The 18,101-nt window shown below is 45.8% G+C and overlaps 4 protein-coding genes across 4 annotated transcripts; 2 read left to right on the top strand and 2 right to left on the bottom strand.

Annotated features, from left to right (window-relative positions):
- Positions 1–103: 103 nt before the first annotated feature.
- On the top strand, positions 104–1,967 carry DFL_005688 (uncharacterized protein; the record flags this gene model as incomplete). Its single annotated transcript, XM_067634983.1, has 5 exons — positions 104–383; positions 472–976; positions 1,046–1,276; positions 1,351–1,699; positions 1,878–1,967. 5 exons carry the CDS (start codon positions 104–106, stop codon positions 1,965–1,967), a joined length of 1,455 nt encoding a protein of 484 aa, XP_067489460.1.
- Positions 1,968–4,544: 2,577 nt separating this feature from the next.
- On the top strand, positions 4,545–7,574 carry DFL_005687 (uncharacterized protein; the record flags this gene model as incomplete). Its single annotated transcript, XM_067634982.1, has 6 exons — positions 4,545–4,637; positions 4,739–4,765; positions 4,908–5,313; positions 5,400–6,015; positions 6,079–6,436; positions 6,504–7,574. The coding sequence occupies 6 exons, from the start codon at positions 4,545–4,547 to the stop codon at positions 7,572–7,574; spliced, it is 2,571 nt and encodes an 856-aa protein (XP_067489459.1).
- A 2,558-nt stretch (positions 7,575–10,132) lies between these two features.
- On the bottom strand, positions 10,133–11,173 carry DFL_005686 (uncharacterized protein; the record flags this gene model as incomplete). Its single annotated transcript, XM_067634981.1, has 4 exons — positions 10,133–10,141; positions 10,202–10,224; positions 10,446–10,584; positions 10,661–11,173. 4 exons carry the CDS (start codon positions 11,171–11,173, stop codon positions 10,133–10,135), a joined length of 684 nt encoding a protein of 227 aa, XP_067489458.1.
- A 2,288-nt stretch (positions 11,174–13,461) lies between these two features.
- DFL_005685 (uncharacterized protein) lies at positions 13,462–15,240 on the bottom strand (the record flags this gene model as incomplete). Its single annotated transcript, XM_067634980.1, has 4 exons — positions 13,462–14,312; positions 14,410–14,502; positions 14,577–14,649; positions 14,791–15,240. The coding sequence occupies 4 exons, from the start codon at positions 15,238–15,240 to the stop codon at positions 13,462–13,464; spliced, it is 1,467 nt and encodes a 488-aa protein (XP_067489457.1).
- Positions 15,241–18,101: the final 2,861 nt, after the last annotated feature.

The raw sequence follows: 18,101 nt of genomic DNA, 5'->3' as shown, positions 1-18,101 counted from the left end.
TCGGCAGGTTTAAGGAATTTTTAACTTTGCATTGCGCCACCGAACCACATAACTTTTTATATTACAAAACAACACTTTGCAGGCAGGGACGACTTCTGGAGCGATGTATCGAGAGTTTCTATCGTCAGATGCATTACCTGCATGGGCGTCGTTCAATAACATCAACTTCAACGGTATCAGGGTCGAATATGTGGGAGGTGAACCGGTTGATTCTGGCCTTGCAGTCAAGCTGCAGCCTTCCAAGCTAGATTCTTCCAGACCGCTTCTAAGAGTGCCAAGGCATCTCATCTTGTGCCAGGATATGGTTGATGCGCATGCAAAATCCGATATGCATCTGCGAGAAGCCCTTGCAGCTGCCGGTCCGCTGGCAATGACTCCGAGAGGTGTGCGGTATTTCCCTCGAGACCCGTGCCAAAACTGGTTTACTTTATATCTATAAAACTGTGTTTCTGATACATTGTAGCATTACAGGCGCAATAATAATTTTCCTAATTATGAAAATTACAAATGCGGTATCTCTGTCTGAGCCAAAGTTTGTCGGGGTCAAGTGCGCCTGGACGGAGTACGTTAAGTTTTTGCCATCTGTTTCAGTACCAACATGCTGGTCAGAGCAGGAACGGGAGCTTCTGAAAGGAACCTCGTTATATGTGGCAGTCACAGCTAAACTTGCGGCTCTCGACGCCGAATTCCATGCTTTCAAACTGGCGACGCAAAATATTGCCTGGTGTCGAAAAGTATGGTGGGATGAAAAACGACTGACTTTCTTGGACTGGTTGGATTGTGACGCCTGGTTACGGAGTAGAGTTTTACAACTGCCGGATCTCGGGTTATCAATGATACCGTTTCTCGACTTTTGCAATCATCGGTCGTTCCCAAATTCATTCTATGACCTTGATGATGAGGGAAATATCATATTAATACATAGCTTATGCGCACTGGGGCAAAGCAGTCAGGTGGTAGAGGAAATAACCATCAAGTAAGTTTCATGCTATTGTCTATAGACTGTAGGAGTTGCCACTTTGGAGGGAACTAATCATTAGTCTAGTTATGGTGAAGAGAAGAGTGCGTCTGAAATGGTCTTTTCCTACGGATTCGTGGATCTAGATAGGCCTACAGCGTCTTGGATGGCGCTAGATCTAAAAGACCACGAAAGTCTCGGAGATGACAGCTCGACGATGGTTTTTGTAAGGGCGAAACAGAGGCTCTTGGATAGTGCGCCAACGTTACTTTTGATCGATATGGGGACCTCAGTCGAATGGACGAGTGACTATATCTGGTGGGCAAAACTCGTATTGTGGTTCCCCGTTAATCCTAATTCAAATCCACTAAATATTATCGTGGCATCGGTAGGCTTATGTGTGTCAATCACGAAGACGGGTTTAACATCCAGGTAATGCAACAAAACGACGGGTCTCAGCACTTACAGGCATTCTTCGATGACCAGCCGTTGCTAAGCCTTTCCTCATTGGTCGATCTACTGAGAATGAAACCATTGTGGCCAATCTATCAGCTGCGGGCATTAACATTGGTCGAGGAGCGAGTCCACAAGCAGCTTGCAGATTTAAACGAGTCGGAAGCCCTGTGTAACGAATATAACAGCCAAAAGATAGTAGGAGACCAAATATGGCATGTTTCTCAGAATCTGCGAACCCTAGAGAAGGCCTTGTTGGAAAAGACCTTGCTCGTTTTGGGAAGTCGGGTGAGTCTGATATGATCCGTTGGTCCATTTGGGGATCCAGGTTTCCCCATATTTTGTTGCCCCATTCCCCAGGTTCGTGACGCTGGTAATGCGGGGGTGGTGGCAAACGACCCCGACGAAAGATACCAAAGCGGATCGGCCACTTAGCGGCTAGGCTGACCTCGTCTACGATATCTAGAAAGAACATTTACTTGGTTCCGATGTTGTCCGAAAATACCTTAGTGATATGCAGACAGATCTTCACGAAGGGGAAGAGGATTTAACCTAGCTCAGGAACGAACTGCGATTTCGGCGGCTGGGGGGAAAACTGGCAACCATTTTTTTTTTTTTTTTTTTTTTTTTAACCACCACGACAGTTTGCATTTTTCATTCTCTCGTAAGTATTTCCCTCTCCTCATCGGCATTATTCTTGTATATAATATATTTGCAATATGGTTCCTGGCATCAAGTGGACGATTTCCAGGGGCATCTTCGAATTTATATTGGGTGACTTAAAATAGCCTATTCTCATGGCCATATGACTGGTTATACAAAGATATTACACATGTCGGCCTTTTCGAAATACCATGGGAATCTTGCGCAGCTTGACATACGGCGGGTAAATTGCCATATGACGATCAACGTTTAACCGGGTGGTACAGAGACAATGCCACTAGTGTCCCGCAAGTATCGCGTATCGGACACAGAGTAATGATTTTGTCAGGCTTGGTATTATCAAAGACAAATTGACGACAGTGTTGAATGCCCGGAGATCCGACTTTCTGCTATCGCACCGATAGCGATGGATATTTGAATTCTTTAGAGTTCCATGGTACAGTTTATGAATTTTTCGGAGCCCGGATTCGAGCAGTTGCGCGACTTAATGGACTGCATTTGGCATAAAATTGCCGTTTCCTTTCAAACACGAGTCCAACAGTTTTCGGTGGCATCGAACGCCTGCACCCCAAGATGAGATCATTACATAGTATATCAGAAAATATCAGGGGAGACCCTGCTAATCACGGTTCAGCTATTTCGAAGCCGCAGAGATGGACAGGGGCCGTCAGCTGTAACAATCCCAGGAGTCTGAGGCAGAAAGGGACCGATTTCAACTGCATGTCTGTCGCTAAAGAGACTACTTTTTTCTTTTATTTTTTCGAGGAGCAGAGACTGTACAGGGAAGATGCAAGCAAGTAAGAAGACCAGGCGAGAGGTGTGTGTGGATTCGAAATTCGGAGAGGTAGTGGTTCCGTGCGGTCCAATATTTCATTTCGCTTTTACACACGATCTCATGGGTTTTTTCAGAACGCCGGGAGGAAAACTGCTTACTGATGTCGCAAGGACCTCGGTGAATAAATTTTCGTCCACTGGTCCGATATTGGGGTAGAATTTCCCATCGACTTCGGTGCACTTCTTCTTAAGTTACCCAATGCATAAGTATCGGCCTACTTATGCAGCTCTGAGCCGTCCCGAAATTCTGAAATACTGTTCTGCAGTTGCAATAACTCAAGCCACACCCTGTCAATAGCAAGGAATAATATATCTAGCGCCCTTAGATGTAGCTTGAAATGGAGGGGTGGATCTCGAAATTCCACGTTTTCGTATGTGGCATCGGTTCGCAGGTAGTAGCGATATGAGGGAAATGACAGTACTAGTACCTACGATCCCGAAAATTGAGGATGTTGACGACAGGTACCGGTACGAAAGCGCACACCAGAATAAAATAAGAAAGCGAGTCCACAGGCTGCGCAAGTTAGCTAGACTAAGCTCCACATTGCACTAAAAAGCAAGTCCGGGCAGGAAAAGCTGGGGATGGTTCGGTATCTTGGGGGAAAAAGAATAAAATATACAGCCATCCATACACATTCGACGGGTGGCCTATTAAAAGAGATATCTCCAGAGTGGGTCGAGAACCGAGCCCCAGAATGATAAAGGCGGGACTTGGGGTAAAACTTACTTGGGGGAGGGGTATGGTACGGACTTTGGGGCGAATAAGATGGAGGGCAAGCAGAATTTCGAACGTGGTCATCCGGTGCTCAGAACCGGGCTAACCTGATGTTATTTTTTTTAACGTGCTGCGTCGGTCTCAGGCTGGGTTCGCTCGCCAGTTTCTTAAATACTTGGCCCTTCCTCCAGGGTTCTACTGCATTCTTACCATTTCAATATCTTTTGTCACCTTTCTTCTAATCCCTTGCGATCATCGCAATCGAATCCATTTGACTGCGATTGTATGCTTAGATCTGGACTTAATATTCTACTACGAACGGTTTTATATTTTTCGTCCATGTGATTTCCCTTTTCTGCACGACCCGGCCGAGGCTATAAAAAAAACTTGCTTGCTTACCCCTTCCTAACTTTACCGGCCGATCTCCAAACAAAAGAATATACCGTAAATTCATTATCTCTATTATCACATTTTCAGCAGGAACAGAACAGGATCAATTTACAGATCGCGTACGAGCTAAACAGGTTGTTGAGAAAGAGGAATTTCGAGGGCATGCTCAGGGCTTCCGAAGGAACTTGCCGATTGAACCAACCAGCAGAGCTGCATTACTCGTGCGAAGCCTAGACACGAAAAGTGGTCTGAGGTGTGCTTTGGAACGAGCTCGAGCCCTTCAACATTTTTGGATCTCAAGTGCAGTCATCCTAAAGGGACTAGTCTCGGGATAACGGATCCACTAGCTGGGCAAATAAGCTTCTCCACCGGAGTACGTACCATTGGTACGTTCCTGTACCGCGAAAATACCAAAACAAGACCAGATACTGCCAGGACTGGACTAGCCATAGGTTTATGGTATACCGGTATCGCCTTTTACCTATCATCCTCTCATCCTTTCATCATTATCATTAATTCCGACCATTCAAAATGCCCGGAATCATCCCCATGAAACTAATCAAGACTGGGAACTCGAACCAAGTTCGTGTTGCCCAGGCCTGTGATCGTTGTCGAAGCAAAAAGGTACGCTGAAACTTTCTCCTTTCGTCCGATATCCACTAAGCCGCATATATACCGTTGTGGAGACGAACTTCATGCTGATCCAGGTCATTTTATACTTATAGATCCGATGTGACGGAATAAGACCAAGTGTATGTCAATTCTCTTGCCCTTCTGCCGAAATTATCGTTTGTCCTTTTGGATGATCTTTTATTCCAAATACAAAATAATGGTTTTCTGTCAGGCCTTTTAGTAAAAAACCAACATGGCTAACGGTCGAGTGATCCTTTTCAGTGCTCGCAATGTGCCAGCGTCGGGTTCCAATGCAAGACTTCGGACAAGCTTTCGCGGAGAGCTTTCCCCCGTGGATACACAGAGTCCCTTGAGGAACGTGTAAGGTCTCTCGAGGCTGAGGTCACAGAGCTAAAGAGTCTTCTTGATTCCAAGGAAGAACAACTGGATGTCCTTTCTAGGATACATTCTTTCTCTCCATATTCTCCGTCGTCGCTGTCGTCGACAAGTCCGAAGCGACCCACACCTAGTAAAACTGTTTCCGAATCTTCAGGCCCTTCTGCCGCTGAGCCGGATGACTGTTGCAATGAGGATGACATCTTTGCTATGCCCGAGTCGTCTTCCCTTGTTCACGATGGCAAGTCTGGGGAGTTCTATACAGGTGCATCGAGTGGTCGTGCCTTCATTGGTATGCTTCTTACCCCTCTTACCTTCCTTTAGTTACTTAGTATCTTTTTGTAATATGTATTGACTCTTTATCTTTCTTTCTTGAAGACATCTTCAAGTCTCGGATGAAGGAAACTAGCCCATGCGACATCGAGTTCTCCGGTAACACCTTCTTCACTCGTAAGGAACGTATCGTTAAGATCTTCCCCAACCGGTCGGCGGCCCATGCTGTTAAGCCGCCGCCACGGATGATCTCGGACCTACTCGTCACTGCCTTCTTCCAGGAATACCACCCACTATTCCCTGTCCTACACAGACCAAAGTTCCTTTCCATCTACGAGAATCTTATCAGCTGCGAGCAAGAATCACCTGAATACCCTCGAGAGTATCATGAGATCGCCCAGTTGTTCCTCGTCTTCTCTATTGCATCCTCCCAAAGCGAAACTCGGAACACCGCCGAACATGAATCCTTCACAAGACAATGGCAATATGCCCTCGAGGCTATCATGCTTGAACCTTCCTTGGAAAGTCTGCAATGTCTTGTGCTGGCACAACTCTATTGCATGTCTATTGGAGATGATAGCAGACTCAACCAATATAAGAGCTTGGCTGTTGGTACAGCCCTGCGTCTCGGATTGAACCAAGACCAGAAGAAGTTTGGTGTTACCGCCTTACAACTCGAGATGAGGAAGCGTGCCTTCTGGTGCGTTTATCTACTTGATGCGTGAGTTTCTTCGAAGTATCTTCTTGTGTTCTGAACCTTCACTAACCTAAAGCATAACTATAGATTCTCTGCATCCATGCTTGGCCTCCCTACATTAATTAGTGACGATGAGGTTAACGCCGAGTACCCCGCCGACATTGACGATGAATATGTTTCTGAGTCTGGCTTCTTGCCCACCATGCCTGGCGATCACACTAAGATCTCTAGTGCATTGGCTTTGTTCCGCGGATCGAGAATTCTTTCCAAGGTCCTTTCCACTATCTATTCGATGAAGTCGAGTAACAAACAGTCGTACAAGCAGCTTCAACAACTAGAAGAGAACTTGGATGCTTGGAAGATGAACTTACCAGAACATCTCAGACTAGAATTTGTTAATGGCATGCCTGGAACAAATATTGTTCACAGCCGGTCGCCGCTTTTGGTAAGTGGTGTCTCATATTTGGTCTAGAGCCGGTCGGTCCTTTAAGGTGTACTAACATAGCGCATAGGTCTTCGCATACTATTACATTAGAATCTTAATCCATCGATCAACTATTGGCTCTGATTCCAATAGTGGAGCCGGATCTGTTCATGCTGTCGTCGAGTCCAGCAACCGCATGTTCCAAATTGTCAAGCTCTTAGAAGAACGAAAGCTCGGATTCTCTTTCTGTTTGAACAAGAACCAGACACTTCTTCTTTGCACATTCGCTATCCTTCATGGCGCTACCGACTACGCACATGATGGCATCCTTGCTAAGGATACCCAGAAGCTTGTATCCGAGATCTTGAATACGCTACAGAAGAACCGATACCCCTTGGCCAAAGCGCTCAACGTTATCGCAGCGTCTTTGTTCAAACTTGGTCGGAAGTCTTCAAGCTTGGAGACTAGCCCCTCACTGTCGCTGCCTGGCCCAATCCGGGATGATGTTCAACAACTCCGTCGTGCCTATTCCATGTCTTCGAAGCCCCAGGACAAGCCAAAGCCCCGCCAGATCCAAACCGATGTGTCGCCGCCTGGAAACATGTCGCCTCCTTCTAGCATCACCTATCATTCCAATTGGAGCCGACAGAGCCTTCCTCCACAAGGGGTCTCACCGAAGTCTCTTCATAACACCAAGAGCATGACCCCACCCTGTCCGATAACTCCAATCACTCCGAACCTCGATAAGTCCGGCTCTGATGTTTATAGCTGGAGCATGGAGACCACACCGACCAACGGCCGCCAAGCCGCTACTAGTGGGTCCGAATGGGAAAGGATGTTGGCATTGATGGACCAAAACCAGGGAGTCAACATTTATGGTGGAGGTAGCAATTTCGAATCCCCGGTTGATCTCAACTCAACCCTAGAATCGTCCTCGGATGGTGCGGACCGAAGAGATAGCAACTCCGCCCGATCGATATATGAGGTTCTACACCCGACAGCTGCAAGTGTGTCCTCTTTCTCGAATTTCAGCGACGAGGATCTAGCGCTACCGATCTTTGATGCCGACAGCACATCTGGCTATTACCCAGATTTAATGTCCGGCGCAATACCTATTCCTGGAGCACCTCTTAATCTCGACAATACTTGGACACTATGAATAAAAAGAATATAAAAACAGAACTTCTTTTTTTGTGTGAGATCCTTAGTTTGTTAATCTCTTTTTGCATTCGTTAAGATACCTAAAGGAGCTCTTGTTTTCTTCATTCCCTTGCATTGTATTATTTTTTTGCTTTCGGCCATTTCATGGCCCACCGTAACGGATTAAAAAAAAAGCGGTCTTTTCCGTTGGCGGATGCAGGCGTCTTGGTGATTGGTCTTCAACATCGTGTTTTCGTCTTGCATTTTTTTAGTCTTGTATTGTGCATATCCTATTTCTTGGCCGTATGCATTCACTTCTGACGAGCTTACGAGTGTACTTTCACCTATCTTTTTATTCCGGGAAACTGTCTAAAATCTCCTTTTTTTTCTCGCTTCTTTTCTTTCTTCTCTTTTTCCCTCTATCTACCATGTATTGTTATTTATCAAGCCTGCCGCCTAATGCCAATGCCTATAGATCCCATGATCTTGCAAATCAAAACTTCCGTGATATCAGCCGAGAAATACCACAAGTGTCCCGATAAACTGGACCTAGTACCTTGTAGAACTCCGTTGATATGCAACACCGATGCATCGCATGAGAGAAATAGTTTATCGGAGGAACAGAGTATCTCCATGTCAAAGAGCAAGATGACATGTCAGTGCGCAATTCCTGCATTCACTAAATTTCGAATCCGTTTCTGTGCCAAAAGGCGAATTCGAACTTGGAATACTATACTAGTCTTAATACTTAGTTTCTCCAGCCCCGCGTTCTATTTTAATTAATAGGAAATACGTAGCACATTCGAAATCTGCCTAGGATACCCCAAATAACATGGTTCTCAAGCCCACATCGCTTGTGAATATGCAGGTCGGAAAGACTTCATTCAATCCAGAGGGATCCACATTTCCATCTGCATGCACGAGTGGACTGAGACTTTTCTTTCCCTTCTAATTCGTAAGTACCCCAAAGGCAACCCCAGACCAACAGTACTGGTATACCTAAATTAAAATTTATTTTCCAATTCCAGCCATCTCCCACGTGGGCGCAATCAGGTTTTTTGCCGCCCATTTGTGCATAATGCAACACGAAAGGAGCTTGTTCGAGAACCTTCTTTTTTTCTTGGGTTGGGTCGGGTCGATTGGTGTGGTGGCTAACAGCGGAAAAGCAGCATTTTTACCACCCAATCCGCGGACTGGTGGTTTATACATACGTAGAGTACGGCAGGGTTTTAAAGATGATGAGAGCCAGGGATTCGAACGGCTTGTGGTTTGAGGCGGCTCGAGTATGCACGTCGATATCGCGATGAGCTGATCAGCGCTGATGTCTGATGTCATGATCATGATCTCGCATGGGTTAAATATCAGGGGAACCGAAAATACATTAAATTCACAAGCAAAGTGCAAGATCAAAAGAACCCAACTTCACATTCACCCTCATTCCTTGAATTTTCGGCACACCTTTAGCCCGAGCTTTGAAATAGGTAAGTGAAAAATCTCGTGGCCATATGCACTGCTGCTGAACATTCAGACCAAAGATCATGCAGTCAGCTCAAGCAAATTCCACGCCCTTGGGCCCACTAGAAGCAAAAATGTGCGTGACATTTGCCTGTACTCGTTGACTTTGACTTTCATTCTAAGCAGAAATAGGAAAAAACTTCCCTGACCGACGATGTTTTTTTGCCGAAAGACCTAAAGATGTTTAACTAAGTGCTTCGAAAGGTGGCTGCTGCAGTTTGGGGGTCTTGGCCTATAACGTTAAAGATATTCTAGAATATTTAGACGAAAGGGGTGAAGGATAAACATCGAAGCTACCCTTAATTGGGGGCTTTGCAGGAAGGAACTTGGAGATACTTCGTGGCGGGTACCTTGGGCAAAATGCTGGTGTGGATCGTAAATGCCATGCGAGGCGACAGTCGATGACTTCATGGCATTGGCACATCTTGGGACTTTGCCAGAATCCGAAATCCAACGTCGGCAACTCACATGGCATACCATGCGTATGCTGCGCCGGTCTATATTCGGAAAACGTACAAAGCCCCTTGGCCGAAGAACGGTTCCCCTAATACTATATGTTTCAATAACACTACCATTATTGCTTTCATGAACTTTGTTTAATCATCAAAGAGCACGATTTCATATGCTACATAACAAACTACACTCTGAGCAGGCATATATCGCAACCTATTTACCATAATCCTCATACAAGAAACGAAAAACTACACACTTTAAATACGAAGCAAACGCCCATAAAACCTACAATAGCTTACACTCTAACCCTCCACTTCTTCCCACTCGCATAGTACCTCGCCACAACCAAAAAGCAGCTGCCAGCCAACATCATCGTTCCAGAAAACCATATCAGAGGCGTGAAGTCGTCCATATGATCCACTAACGATCCATATATTGGAAGGGCAATGAAAGATCTTGACATTAATATTCCTTAGGAAATCAAAAAGCCGTGTGGTATTCAATGATGAAGAGGGATTAAAGAATGTAATTGGCTCCACATTGCCAGTATGAACATCCCAGAGATGTTCGAGAATATAATAAACATTGTAATCCTTCCGAACCTGTCACCTAGAATACCTTTAAACACCGACGTTAAAACTATCCAGCAACTAAGAAAGACTAATATATCAAACATACCAGGCAACGCCCTCCCAAAAATACTACCCCCGTTTAAAAACGCAATCATATAGAAGCCGAAAACCCATTCGCCAGCGCAAAGCTCGCAAGGTAATTAATCGGCCCCCAATGCCCCAGCAACTGTAGAAAACACCCAGCACCGAAAAACTCCATGCGGGTTCTTTAAACGCCGCAAAGTCGAACAGAACGATTCGTCGCGCCTTTAACGATTTCGCATGCGTAAGTTTTGATTTCACCAGCATACACGCAATACCTAGCGTTGCTAGATATACCAGTCCGAATAATCTTGTTGTCCACGCGAAACCCAGGGGGTGGAGGAGGTGGCTCACGACCAAGGGGAAGAAGATGCCGCCAACGCCACCACCGGTGGAGGCAATCGCATTCTGTAGACCAAGGAATCGTCAATAAGCCTCAGCATCTTCAAACCGAGCAGGATAACATTCAACTAAAGTCGCTTACCACCAACCCAAAAGCGCTGAAAAGACATAACCAGTTCCCAGCACACACAACCACGCTTTCCTCCCTCCATCCGGAAACCCCTCTCCAGGATCTACCACCACGCTCTCTACAATTCCCTCCTCTCATCCGCAACAATAATACGCATCCGTCGATGCCAGCGCATTGATCGTAGTAGCTGGACTTCTCTCCCAAGCTGACAGAGACAGCGAGAGGGTTATATATGTCCTCGGGCACTGTTATTACTGTTGTAGTAGTGGTGATATCAGTGGCTTCGTTGCTATGTTCATCGGTATGGTGTGAACAGCAGGTGTGTTGTTCGTTTCGTTCGAGTTCTTTCGATAGCCGTATCTTCTCCAGATTCCTTTGTGCAAGATCTGCGATTATGGCTTCTGTTGTGGATACTCCTGCTGCATCAACCTGTACTTCGATTGGTAAAGGCGATACCTGGCCATCATCAACGCAGATGGTGATATCCATAGGGCTTTCTGTCGCTTCTGGGTGTGAAGTCGCCATTTGGAAGATTCCTCGGGATGGCTATCTTCGGGTTCTAGATATTGAAAACAATTATATAATTTAGAAAGAATAAAGAACCAGAGCTAGAATATGGCTAATGAGTTATGAAAAAAGATGCTTGCTCAAAACACACTCTTGACAGCCTTATAAGATCCGGCCCAGCGATCTGATCGATATGAAAAGGGAAACAGCAAGCTGCGAAAATGCAACGGAAGCAAGTATCCAATCTGTGATCCGTCGGAGGTATGTAGAGATCAGATCGAGGTAAATACTTCATCCGATATGAGAGCCTCAAGTATATTGTACAGGCACGGCGTCCGACCAAAGAATTTACAGACAACGGTGTGATCAGGAAACACAAAAACAAAATTTATTGATCCGAAGGTGTCTCCGTATAGTTGCTCAAAAAATCTAGATACCGATATAAAGCCGCTGTTATATGATGTTTCCCGACTCCAAAAATATCCTCCTGTGCAGAATTTTATATGCCTTAGATTTGTCAAGCAGCTTTTTTTTGCCAGCCTCGCAGTACGTCGGTGGAACCAACAGAGATGGCTTGACTTGGCACCGATTCTAAGATAACAGACACAAAACCTCTGCCGTCGAATAGACCTAAACTCCGAAGGTTGTATATCTAGGCGCAGGTGTTTTGTACCTGTACTTGGTGTTCAGCATCTATATACCATACGTACGAGAATAATTGTAGTCATGAACATAAAACTGCACAAGGCAAAGAAATACACACGATAAGGAACAATGTTAGGGGAACACACGGGGATAATTACTTTCTTTGGGTCCGGTAGAGAAGTTCTGCCGATCTAAGCACGATGGTGTAGCTGTCCGTCTGTTGGGTCGGCTGACGCTCGTGAACAGGTTTGCAATGAGGTCTTAAAAGTTAATTCTTAGCAGATGGTGATATAGTACCGGCTCATACTATGTAATGAACGCTATATATATTGACGAATTCTAGAAATATATTAGTTAGCAGCGACTGAACGGAGCAAATTCGGATTTGGGTTGGAAGAGTACGACAATAGAAAAAAAAAATCGAAACGATTAGATACGGAATACCGGCAAATAGTAGTACTTACTCGAGTACTCGCAATAGATATGAGAACCCCCTTCCTCGCCGAAATTACGCTGTTACTTTCCATCGTACCGGTGTACCGGTGTAACTTTTTTTTTCTAGTACTCTCAATATATCGAATCGTTGGTGTCAATTGGGGGGAGGAAGAGCCTGTTAGAATTGTGGTGCTGTGTCCTCGTACTCTCGAATGATCAGGCTCGGTATTAGTATTGCAAAATATACCCAACGGCACCCCCTCAAAGGGTTTTCACAGCGGCACTAGATGATTCAATTTTCTCTCAACCCCGGCCTTCAGTAGTTCGCCTATCCGGCTCGTCAAAGGGCCTGTAGCCCCATAAGCCTGCCAAAAGGCATTGTCCCGTACCTGATGAAACCGATGGAACCCATCACTGCATCATCTGATCTCCCGCTATAGGCCTTCCCTGGCTGCACGTTCGGAGAGCACCGAGTTGAGAATGAGCAAGATACCACACCAACAATAATTGAGCTTTCGAAACGGTAAGGGGATAAAGACCGATATCTCGGATATAAAAATTTATGGACGGGTTATTTATAGATCTGTAGAAGCCTAGCTTACAGCATCTACCCGCGTAAGTAATTGCCGTTAACCGGTCAATCGATATGGCGCTGGTTGTCCATAATCCCAAGTTTGGTCCTGACGGGAACGTCTGTGAGTACGAAGAAGAGGGGCTGCACTTCGATTTTTAGAAAGAGATGGTAGACTCAACTAGCCAGCTGGCATTCACATGTCGACAATGGCGACATCTAACTCGATCACACCGCATACGTTGGGCACTTGCAGACTCCGCTCTGCATAAAACGCTAGCATATGCATTGTATAACATCCCTTTGCTTGGGAGCAATATCTCCAAACCTACGTATTCCAGAATAACTAATACCGGTCAGCTGACACCCATTTCATTATCTACAATCCCTCCCCTCTTCTTTCCCAAACCGCTAGACAGCTTTTTCGTAGACGTAAACGTAGACCGTAGACGTAACAAGACCCCCTTACCTGTTTCGTAAAAAGTACAGAAGCAAAAGACCACCGCTGGTATATACTATAATACAAGTTTTTTTTTTTCATCACACACAAAGAAAAGACATCTCATACAGCGCGGAGCCGGCGGAAGAATACACCCTCCGAGCCCTCAAATTCGTCCTACCCAAATCCTCCACCCTGAAAAGCAAAGCCAGGATTTTACGCCCCCCAAATCCCCACCCCAGCCTGCCCAACCCCCCTTCCCCCGGTAGCATTGGTCCACAACTCCTTTGCCTCCTTAAAATTCGTAAACCCCATGTACAAATCCTGCATCTCAAAGTACATCTCCTGCGAACTTACAATCTCCCTTGTTAGAAGATTGGTAATAAACATGCACAAAAGCTTGACTTTACGCCCCACATCGGGCCCTCGGTTTGTTCGTCGAGCTGTGGTGACGGGGATACCTTCTATGGTGTCGCCGTAGGGGGAGGATTCTAGCTGTCGGATACAGTTTGAGGTGAAGACGTGGAGGAGACGGGTTCGTTCTTCGAGGGTTAGGATCGGGGGGTGTTTCGTGTAGTCGTTTTGGGAGGTGGTGGAGGTGGGTTGGGGGGGTTTGCGGGGTTCGTCTTTTGCGGGCCGGTAGACGAGGTGGTTTATCAGGTCGAGGGAACGGAGTTCGAGGTTTAACCTTGGGAGGATGGTGTCTAGTAGTAACTGCCTGCTGCTGCTCTCCTTGCTGCCAATACCAACCCCCCGCTGCTGCTGCTGTTGTTGCTGTTGTTGCTGGTCGTTATTGTTGTTATTCTTCAACATCTCCACCGTTAGCGACTGCAGGATGTCGAAATTCAAATCCAACATCCTGCGGTACGCCTCCGGATCCTCGGCTTTATATATTTTCGCTGCTGTTTCAATGTTCGCGCGGAGCATGCTTCTCTCACTGGCGTTCAAATATCGAATATGGGCGTTCGTGAGGGCGTCTTCAACTACGGACACATCTTCCGCTGCTGCTGCTGTTGCTGCTAAGACAGCATTCGGTACGGCGGTGGTTTCCTCTGCAAATGCTGCTGCTGTAGGGGGGTTGCGGTTGGCACTACTACTAATTGAGGAAGAAGGGAGAGGAGAGGAAGAAGAGGGATGGTTCGGAGGGTAGTTTTGGGCAAATACCGGTTGTCCTCTTTGTATGGGAGCTGGTGAGGGGGTCCCTGCGGCCCTTTGTCTGCTGTTTCCGTGATATCCATTCGCTCCACCTTGTTGTCTCTGCTGATGTTGTTGCTCCGGACGAGGAGCCCAGGCGGAGATTGGAGGGAATTCGTCTTCGTCTGCGAAAGTACGTAGGTCGGCGGATTCGCCGACTCGGAGGTGTTCGAAGTTGGTGTAGAAATCTTTGGCTGAGAGGTCGGATAGCTGTATCGCAAGGGTCTATGTTAGCGTCGCAATTCGATATCAATCGGTCTTTTTTTCCTTTCCAACGGCTAGACCATATATCATTCATCATGATATTCCAAATCCGGAGGAGAAAAAGGTGGTAGGAGTGGTAAAAAGTACCTTACTACCCTCCCCGCCCAGTATCGCCAACAACATCTTGCACCTCGCCCTCTTCAACCTCTCCACGGCGCTCTCCTTCTCCCCAGCAGTCACATACCTCCCCTTCTCGGCCTCACAAGTCTCCAAAAAGTGGCTCCGGAACGGATTCACATGGATATCATGTTCCTTATACAGCCAATACAGCATGAACGTAGCATTCAGCCGAAACCCGATATTCCTCTCCATGGGTCTCCAGTCCCCACCGCCGCCTGATGAACTTCCTCCTCCTCCACTGATACCCCCGGGTCCATTGACCGTCGTAAGCGTGATTAGGATCTCGCAGGCACGTGCGAAATGCTGCTCGGGGTTCGGAATCGCTTCGAGGAATTTTGTCGCCGTGGAAGCAAATGGGGCGGTTACTGTTTCCAGTAGACGGCGTAGCTCTTCGGGGAGCTGGGCGAACGAAGCCATTCTTTCGGCAGGGGACGGAGAGGGGAGCGATCTATTTGTCGATATAACAAGTTTTATCAATTCGCAAGTTCCTGCATTGTGATGAAGAGGGTACCCGTTCCCGTTCCTGTGCAATCGGAGGGGAACGCTGAGTGGGTTTGGATGAATTACCTAGGTATACAGTATCGATGCCTCCCGGAAGATCAAGCCCTTATTTTCGGTACTCGTTCTTTCTAAATAAAATAAAAAAACTTTTTTTTTTTTTTTTTCTAATTTTTCTAATTTTGAAATTTGTGGATTCCGTTGTGAGGTATTTCAACGTGGGGAGAAAGAGAGCGATGCACAACCGGATTTTAAAAAAATTGTGGTTGTGTTTTTTTTTTTTTCAATTTTCCTGGGTGGGGCCTGACCTCTCTTCACAATTAAATGCCAATCCTTTTCTTTCGCCCACTCACCCATAGACGGATTGAATGGAACGGACTATTTCACTTTGGGAAAGAATGCGAAAAATTAGATCATAGAAATGAAATTAATTGGCGAAGACGACATCGTAGAGGTGTTTTTTTTTTTTTCGGATCGGACTGGAAAGGTTATCAAGACAGCCTGGATTCAGCCAAAAAAAAAAAAAAAAAAAAATCTTATCTACAGACATGAAGGTTTCATCTCGATAATCATAAAAAAGGCGGTGGACACTGAATCAAAAAACCCTCGTTCGAATCTTCAAGTCCCAAAGATCGGATAGGTAATATATTATATAATCTTGCTATAACGGGATCATACGATTGAAATCTTCTCTTAAAAAGATCTATTATGTCTCAATAACGTTATGCTCGGTACCGGTAAAGAGGAGTGGAAGCTGAAGCTTCAGAGACAAAAAGTATATTTCGACGTTTGATATCCAGAATACCGCACGGATTCAAAAAAAAAAAAAAAAAAATTCATTCTTCCCTTTCGATGTTTCGTTTCGTTCAGCTTTCGACAAACAATTCGCATTTGTTTGACCGGAAGACTCGATCGATCGAGGGTGTTTTCGGCGGACGTGCGAAAGGGAGAGAAAAGTGTGACCTAATTCTTGCCCGGTTAACTTGACAGAAAACAAGGGTGGTTTTCGCAAGGTTACGTCATTTTCCTCACCGACCGAACGAACCGAAGAACAACTTCCAACGTTTTCGGTAGCTAGCGGCCGACACTATCGTGACGTCGACAAATTCGATCAGATCCGGGGTGGTTTTTTTTTCTTTCATAGTGCAAGGATTTGAGAGTTTTTGTAGGATCACAATGTTGGTATGAAATGGAAATGAAGAGAATTTCTTTCCCTCTCCCTCTTTAGATTCATTAAGTAATAAATGGGGTCGTGATGCCGACATGAACGTTTGAGAAAAGGAAAGAATAGACGACAACGACGTGGGTAATCAAAGAATCCAGAGAAAGGGCTTGCAAACACAAAAGAGAACGCCGAAGCAAGGGAAGAACTTCACAAGACAAAAAAAAGACAATAATGTATTGTTGGGATTAAAAAAAAAAAAAGAAACCCCGGTGTCAGCGGATTAGAAATCTGAAGAAGACAGACATGTATTGTATTGTCGGTACGTCCGGCTGTTCTTGCTTCCGGATATGCATGGCACACTTTTCCCCAAGCTTCTTCAAACTGCTCCCCGCATATGTTGATGCACAGCACGCCGGTCAAGCACGATAGCAACAGCGCCTTAGTCTCGCTTGGCACCAGCCATGCTTTTAGACTTCGTAGAAGTTTCTCTTTTCCGCCCGGAACCGATAGGAAAAAAACTCGTCTAGCTGATCGTGAGGTATCCGGCGGTATTCGGAATAAAATGGAAAGGAAAGGATGGGAATTTTAAAAGGAAAATGGAAAAAAGCTTAGGAAAGACGACGAATCAGGTCATGTTGCGATTTCGTGCGACCGGACCCGGCTCCATCTAGTACTTCAGAATGATGTACAAGGCGTGGATGATACTGTTTGTTTATGTTAGTTCGCGAGTTCGATAGGTAGGATACAATGATAAGATAGCAGAGGAAGTAACGTACCCAGGAAGGTATCCGAGGATCGTGAGGAGGACGTTGATCCAAAAGTCAGCGACACAACCTCTCTCAAGGAAGACACCGAGAGGTGGGAGGATGATGGCGAGGCTGTCGTTGCCGTGTTAGTACATCTTTACCATCTTCTTCTGATGAGATGGAGCTGTGGTATAGCTCCCTCTTCGGTCGCCAAGCAAACTCACATGATCTTGCAGATGTCGGAAGCGGTGAAAGGCATTTTGAACGTAGATGGATGCTTGGAGAAGCTAAGATATGTTTCTTTGGATTGGAGATGCGATTGAAGGTTTCTTTGCGGACGATGACTTATGATGATTTATGGTTTGGATGGGAAGAGGAAGAGGAAGAAGTAACTAGGACTTGAAGTAGTTTATATACCATTCGCCGACTTGCAAGCTTGTCGACCGGATTCTCTTTCATCACACTGACACCAGCCGGATCCAGAATTCAAGCTAAACCTGCATCACCTCCGCTTTCTTTTTCTTCTCTCTTTATTTTCTTATTTCAACTGACCGATTTCAAGAAATTAATTGATGACCCGAACCAAAGCAGGCTAGACGACCTTGGAAGAAACGAAGAGCGCCTGCAGGGCCGTGGTCATGCCGTGGTCATGGCACATACACCCGCTGCGATCTCCTTCATTTACACTTCTGCGCCGCAAGTACTAGTACTATCTACAGAATACAAACTCCGTTCGTCGTTTGAAAGTACTCATCATATCATTTCCATGATCCAATGAACATGCATGCGCAGTTCGTTCGAGTCCAATCAGTGCGTCATGAGACCTTTCGACGTAAGCCACTGGCCACCAAATCCATGTGCACCACCAC

The sequence above is a fragment of the Arthrobotrys flagrans genome (genome assembly GCF_004000055.1).
Source record: "Arthrobotrys flagrans strain CBS H-5679 chromosome Unknown unitig_9, whole genome shotgun sequence".
NCBI lineage: Eukaryota > Fungi > Ascomycota > Orbiliomycetes > Orbiliales > Orbiliaceae > Arthrobotrys > Arthrobotrys flagrans.
This window is presented reverse-complemented; position numbering and strand designations above follow the sequence as displayed.